The sequence below is a fragment of the Hordeum vulgare genome, chromosome 3H (genome assembly GCF_904849725.1).
Source record: "Hordeum vulgare subsp. vulgare chromosome 3H, MorexV3_pseudomolecules_assembly, whole genome shotgun sequence".
Lineage (NCBI taxonomy): Eukaryota > Viridiplantae > Streptophyta > Magnoliopsida > Poales > Poaceae > Hordeum > Hordeum vulgare.
In genome coordinates, this window is record NC_058520.1 from 590511595 (window position 1) to 590519436 (window position 7842).

A 7842-nucleotide genomic window follows, 5' to 3' on the forward strand; every position below is an offset into this window, starting at 1 on the left:
AACGCTGGTGTTAGCGGACCCGGGATTGTGTAACAACTGTTGACGGCTGTGTGATTCCATCATTGGGCATGAGGATAATCGTGATTCCTCTGAAATTCCAGGGGCCGTCCTACATCACGCGCTCCCAATCTCCCTGTCAAAAGAACTGAACGGTGTAGAGATCCAGAACTAACTATACCGAGACCACGACAATCCATTTGGCAGCCTTAGATGGTGCTTCTAACTCATCCTACACGACATCATCCAAGTCCTCCTTGCGAAGCCCTAGATCCGCCATCTTCTCTAGCTCAACCGTAGGTCCCGTGCCCGGCGCAGCCGAACCATCCATTGACATCTTGAGGAACCATCAAAAAGGTGTATTTTCTTTTCTTTTTTTAGAACTTCAAGGCATATAGGTATGCCTTAGGGATTGGGCGCCAATGTTCAAAGGTCCAAACACTGGGCCAACTGGGCCTCAGTTACAATGAGTGAACATCCACCCCTGGGCGAAAGGCTCTAACGCAAAGCCGTACCATCCTCCGCTCTCAGCGGTGAAGTACATCCCGAAAATAAGTGATAGTCAATGTGCATGGCAGTGCTGGCTCGTCAGCTACAGGGAGCAGCCAAGGTTATGTGTACTGGTGCATCTGTCCAGAGTAGCCAAACAGCGGCTAGATATGCAAGTGTCTCTACGTTTATGTTCATGATGTCGGGAAATGTATTTCCACATGCCTCCTATTCACAACATTGTGTGCCATTTTCAGCTCACTGTAATTGTCATTGCGCGCTCGCGCTTTTCTCTTCTTCTTCATGTTGTTATTTTTGGTGCTAGTAGTATTCTGAATTCCTGATAACATACAGTGTTCCTTTATAAGGCGAGTTCTTAGACAATGGACAGCTAGTGAATGCAATAGCTAATGCCTTCGTGCAATATAATGCACCAAAGGACAAGGTTGGTGCACGCATTAGAGTCCATCCAGCAAATATGGAATGAAACCAACATATTACTATAAAAGAATATCTGAACGTTCTGGTTCATCAATCCCGTAGTCTCTAGATGTAATAAAAAGAGAGAAGAGGGATTTCCTAGGCAGACCCCGCAGCTTTGCATGTGCATCGATCTCCTGCATGCAATCACCCAACGCTCGCCAGTTGCTTAGTTGGCCATGGCCACTGTGGTTTATTAACCGATTCATGCATCACCATGCCGTACTACAATGTTTTCTGAAATCCAGTGCGGTCTCCATGAATTTGAGGCGCCTTGCGAAATGTGACACAGGCTCAAAAGTTTGGAAAACAATTGTATGACCAATAGGACTAGAGATATTTTCACTTAACTATATAGCTTCGAATATGTGTTATCTCATAAAATGTTTAGAAATATATCATATGGTAATGCCAAAGAGTAAACGTAGTACTAAATAGTAAACTTTTTTTTCGAATTGTACTTCAACAGTAAACTAACCATGTGTTCTACTTAAAACCATCATCGTTCTAATATTTCATGGAACAATTTTTTAAAATCCATCGAGTCTATTCTCACAAAAGAAAATCGACTATGCCTGTCATGTAATGAAATATGTTTGTAGTATAGCAGAAGAGCACAAAACAAAGAATTAGTATTGCTAAAAACTAAATTACGTGTAATGTGTTAATCCTATTAATTTCTTTAAAAGTAAGTACATGCATAATCGAGTAACACCGTTGTACTAGTAGGGATTGCATTCGATACAACGTTAAAACGTAAAAAGAACCAGACTTTTTGTAGCAAAATAGAGATAACCCTATCTAATTTTTCATCCGTCTATTTTGATTTGGGGCTTATGGCTTACTTCGTAATATATTCAGGGATGACCAGATGAGGCTGCTGCAGCAGAGAAACAAATGGCGATGCCCCGCCATATGGCAGACTTGTGGTAGCCACCTGACATATCCCGACGGCTCGTCCTTCCTACAAGTAGTTAGGCAGCGCCTCCCTATTCCTCGTTCATGAAGTCATTTTTTAGAGAGAGAAAGATCTTTTTTACAAAAATAACCTCTGATTTGTATTGCAACCGAACAGTGGTACAAAGCATCCCAACAAGATAAGAAAACACAAACATGTCCTTGGCTGACGGCGTGCTGCTACCACCTCTCCCACATAGAGCCGGTGTGACCTTGTAATCTTTAGACGGGTCGACACAAATGGTAAGTCTTCAACCTCGGCCCTAGAGGACCAGCACGGCGGCGAGAGAGGAAGGTCGGCTATAAGTTCACCACACTGGCGACACGACATCTCGGAAATCCTTGGAGGACCCCCGCAAGCACAAGACCCTGCCTCCGCACCAACGATGCGGAAGACACTGGCAACCTGATGGAGTGGGAGGGGAGAGCGAGGCTCGCAAGGCTAGGACACCAAGACCGCTTCGTCGCCCAGCCCGAGAACGAAGAACTAGAGCAGTCCAAAAACCCAGAAGGAAGAAAATTATCCCACAAATTGCTTCTGCCTCCAACAAACCTGAGATCCAAATCACTTCTCGATCTGTAGATCAGCAGGAGAGGAAGCTCGTCCACATGCCAGCACCACCAACGTCAGAGCAATATGATCAGCAGGAGGGAACATCGACGAATTTCAACAAATGATGATGCAAATAGTTTCTTAGAGATATGTTATGCACAAAAATGCATGCTGCAGATATGTTAACTATATAATTCGTCAGAGCAAAATATAAACTCATCAGACAAAATTATTGAATCTGCGAGCACACAAAACTCTCTAGTTTCGCGGAACCGCCAAAAAAAGAAGAGCAATTTACTCTCACATACCTACGATCACCACTAGATATTGGCAAAGAACATAGAACTCTTGAAGATCCAAGGGCCCCCACCTCTCAGCGCCAAGACGGCAGCCAGTCAAGAGGGGACCAAAAAGTTTCTCTAGCAGTTGCAGCTGGAGTAGTTTCGATGTAGTACAGGAAATATTGTAATGGTAGAGTAATTTGAGAGGGGATCCACTGAATCCCTACAGGGCTTAGTACATTTCTAACCGATCCCTCATATATAAAATTTTAGTCAAGTTTTTTTTTACTTCACTAACCGATCCCTAATATATTACGAAGTAAAAAAATCATTTGCATTTAATTTTGGCCAATGAAACACATTTTATTGCTACTTTATTTCATTCAATGACATTTTAATACATTGGAACACATAATTCTTCAATTCTTCGCTATGAGAACAAGATGAAAGAAAAAAAAACTATAATTAGATATTGTAAAAGATATCCAACTTCCATAACTGTTGCCACTAGTTGGATTAATATTTTCGCTATGTCTTCATTGCTGATATGCAGCTTCTCGAGCTTGCACACTTTTTTCTTCTTTGGTTCCGAACAAGTAGATGCTGCTTTGCATCGAGTCTCGTCTCTAACCTCTATTCAGGCAACCGTCGCTCTTTATGACCGGCAACAGTGAGCCGACGAGTCGTTGGGCCAGTGTCGAGACCGATCGGCGGCCGCGCATGTTTTTGCCGGAGAACCGCCGACAAGAGAGATCAGACAGGCCACAGGAGGAATCAATACATGCATGCGACGTGAAGCCGTCATCATCGGAGCTATACAGTTTGATACCCGACCAATCCATGGCAAGGCGCGGTCAACGACGGCCGGATGCGCCAAATCCGGCAGTTGATGTAGAAGCTGCAAATCTATCGGTTGTGCGTTGGCTATGAGGCAAGAGCTTACAGAGCGTCTGCGGTGGGGGGTGGTGGCCGGCGGGGAGTGGGAGGGGTGGTGTCGACATAGATGCAGCGCGGGATTAGTGCGGAGAGACAACGAAGGAAATTGGATTTTTTACACAACTGTCGAGCGGTGGAGTAAATATTATGAGGCCGGACGCGGCTGAGGATAATTTAACCTCGAGTAGCCCCAATTGAAAATCGGCTAGATGCCGGTTAGATGAGTAAAGCCAAACTTTTACTCCTCTAAATAATTAATAGGAATCGGTTAGAAATGCCCTTACTTCACTGTTGGGAATTAATCCCCAAAACCGAACTCGGCCAAAGCCAGGTGGGAGTACATAACCCATCCCATTCTCGAGAGCACAATTTTGCAGGCTTCGTCCTTGATATAAGCAGATTGAGCTGCGCTCCATCTCCTCGGTGGCATGCTGGCGTCATATACTCCAACCTTAATAGTGAGCTAGCACGTATTCGTCCAAACCATCCCTAGCTTCCATCAACCATGGCCGGTGGCGTCATGATGAACACGGCCGGTGGAAAGCCATATCCAGGCAAGCTCACCCTGTACGTCGTGTTCACCTGCGTCGTCGCCTCCACCGGCGGCCTAATCTTCGGATATGACATCGGCATCTCAGGAGGTGTCACGTCCATGGACCCGTTCCTCTTGAAGTTCTTCCCAGAGGTGTACTGGAAGAAGCAGGAGGCGAGCACGAGCAACCAGTACTGCCGGTACGACAACCAGCTCCTACAGGCCTTCACTTCCTCGCTCTACCTCGCCGCCCTCGTCGCCTCCTTCTTCGCCTCCACCGTCACCCGCGTCCTAGGCCGCAGGTGGTCCATGTTTGCCGGCGGCTTCGCCTTTCTCGTGGGAGCGGCCCTGAACGGCGCAGCACAGAACATTGCCATGCTCATCGTTGGACGCACATTGCTCGGCGTCGGCATCGGGTTCGCCAATCAGGTACGAGGTTCACTCCATTGACTCTTGTGCATAAGATGTGATGTGTGCGTGTGCAAGTATATCTATATATGTCACCATCAAAGTCACATCAGTTCCGTATGAAATTATATGTTGCCCTCAAGGTCACATCACGATTTTGTATGCAAGTATATGTCGCCAAAGTTGAAGCCAGAAATTTCAAAGATCTTGACTGCTTTGTTATTCTGCGTCACTCGTTTGTATCTTACTACCTCTGTAACTTAATATAAGAAGTTTTTTTAACAGTATGATGGTGTTCAAAAGCGTTTAATATTTTGATACCCAGTGAGTAGCTATTGATTAGTTACATTTACAATTGCATCAACAGGTAGGTACGCAGATATGGGAAGAGAATGAGACATATATGCGGCACAATTCATTTCTTTATTTCATTTGTTTAGGATATGCATGGACCTAAGGGGAAGATATATATATATATATATTGAAAATGAATCAACATCAAGTACTAAAAATAGTGTAAAAGAAAAACATGAACTGAAGTGGTGCTAGGTGATGTCTTCTAGTATGTCGTCCATGTCTACCCCACTGCGTTACTATGTGCGGAAATAAATCGATAATTGTGCAAGAAAGTATGAAACTATATATTCATGGTGAATGTAGCCAAAACCATCCAATATTATGTGCACGCCACATAATTTGGGGCATATAGTGAGTACATATGATGAACGAAGTGTGTACAAGTACAATTGAATGACAATTTGATACGCATGCATGCAGTCTGTGCCGTTGTACATGTCGGAGATGGCACCAGCACGTCTACGGGGCATGCTCGGCACCGGTTTCAACCTCATGATCACCACCGGCATCCTGACAGCAGAGCTCATCAACTACGGTACCAACAAGATCAAAGGAGGCCATGGTTGGCGCTTCAGCCTGGGGCTCGCGGCTGTGCCAGCGACGGTCATCACGCTCGGCTCACTCTTCCTCCCAGACACCCCCAACTCACTGATGGAGCGAGGCCACCCAGAGGCATCCCGTCGAATGCTACGCCGTATTCGTGGCACCGACGACATTGGCGATGAGTACGCTGACCTGGTGGCCGCAAGGGAGGTGTCAAAGCTAGTGCAACATCCTTGGCGCAACATTGTGTTGCGCAAGTACCGTGCGCAGCTCACCATGGCCGTGCTCATCCCCTTCTTCCAACAGCTCTCTGGCATTAACGTCATCAACTTCTACGCACCCGTGCTTTTTGAGACGCTCGGTTTTAAAGGGGACACGTCACTCGTGTCGTCAGTGATGACGGGCGGCGTCCTCGTGCTTGGCTCGCTGGTGACGATGCTCATCGTCGACAGGCTGGGGCGGCGGAAGTTGTTCCTGCAGGGTGGCGCGCAGATGCTAGTGTCTCAGGTCGTGGTGGGGACGCTAATCGCGGCAAGGTTTGGGATGAGCGGCGTTGGAGAGATGCCCAAAGGCTACGCGGCGGCGGTGGTGCTCTTCATCTGCTTGTATGTGGCCGGCTTCGTGTGGTCGTGGGGGGCGCTAGGGTGGCTGGTCCCAAGCGAGATCTTCCCACTTGAGATCCGGTCGGCGGCGCAGAGCATCAATGTGTCGGTGAACATGCTCTTCACCTTCGTCATCGCGCAAGCCTTCCTCACGATGCTCTGCCACATGAAATTTGGGCTCTTCTACTTCTTCGCAGGATGGGGGGTGGTCATGACCGCTTTTGTCGCACTCTTCCTGCCGGAGACAAAGAACGTCCCCATCGAGGAGATGGTGCTCGTCTGGAAGGGGCACTGGTTCTGGAGCAGGTTTGTTCGAGACGACGATATCCATGTTCAAAAGCCTTGAACGGAGATGAATATGACATATCATGAAAACCTCGTCATACATGACATCATCCACGTTCAATATCATATTAAAGCATCTTCAATAGTTCCCTCAAAAACCACTTCTTATTTCTTATAATAAGTACATTTAGGGTCTGTCAATGAAGTTATTGGATATGAATGTTGTGCGGCTGAAACAGTTTCCCTTTAAATTCGATCATATAATCTGTTTTTTCCTATTTGTCTTTACACTAATGCATACATATATAGACAAAACTATTTGACCATCAAAATAAAAAGAATTGTCTTCAACACACACTCCCTTCTTCCCAAAATCTTAGGCACCTAATCTTTCTCAAAAGTTCTGAATGTCTATGGCGTGTTCGCACCGAGTTCCTGAGATTCTCTCTTGTATGGTCAGAGTAAACTAACCATAGCTAATGGTGGATTAGCCAACCATGTTTGTAAATGATATCATGGAAGAAACAGTTTCTAACAATGGCCAATTATTTGCGGGAAGCCATGTGCTAATTTCCTTACCGAAAGCATAGACACCCTACATAATAGGAAGGAGGGAGTATGATTCATCCTTATTTGAAATCCAGAATTATGGAAATTTAAATTCACACATAATTAATGGTCGAAATGCATTCAAAGTAAACATGAGGAGATTCAACGCCTATGTAGGTCCCACACGTGCTTCACAAGGTCATCATATAAAGTTGTTCGTGCCCTGTGGAGTCTTCTATCTATCGATGCACTTGGAAAACAATCTCTGAAGAGAATGGTCAACCCTGCTTGGGTTCACAAGACTATATAAATTTTCTTTCCCTCATTCTCATACCAAAAGTCCTATGGCTGACCTCGTTCGGTCTTATATGGTCATATTGTGCATGATGACACAAGTCATCATGCGCCATAAAAGCTTTTTATCTCACTAGCAAAAGAGCCCATGCGTTGCAACGGGAGAAAGAAATATCACACACTCTTAATTTATAAAAAATGGTCTATAATTTAAGAATTTGTAGTTACGACACAAATAAAGATGGTCTTATCCTACAAAAATGCAGTTCAAAATTTCACAGGTCTTCTATTTTAACACGGCTTGCACGTAGATTTAATACGTACAAAGAATCAGTCAAGTGACCTTCAGTTTCATCTCTAATCTTGATTTTGTTGACGTGTTCTTCCCCAACCCGGATGAGTACCGGTATGAAAGAAAGACGAATAATGACTTATTTATTAAGATTGCACCCTAGATAGTATTTTTATGAAACGTTTAATAGATAAAATAATATCATATTTAAATTCTACATATTTTTCTAATCAAATTCCATATATAATATGTTAAATTTGAAGTTACGGTTTAAAAGATATGAGTAT

At 44.8% G+C, this 7842-nt stretch overlaps 1 protein-coding gene across 1 annotated transcript; it reads left to right on the top strand.

Moving 5' to 3' along the window:
• Positions 1-4198: 4198 nt before the first annotated feature.
• Positions 4199-6481, top strand: LOC123440889 (sugar transport protein MST3-like). The gene is made up of 2 exons (XM_045117434.1): positions 4199-4654; positions 5411-6481. The coding sequence occupies exons 1-2, from the start codon at positions 4199-4201 to the stop codon at positions 6479-6481; spliced, it is 1527 nt and encodes a 508-aa protein (XP_044973369.1).
• The last annotated feature ends 1361 nt before the right edge of the window (positions 6482-7842 follow it).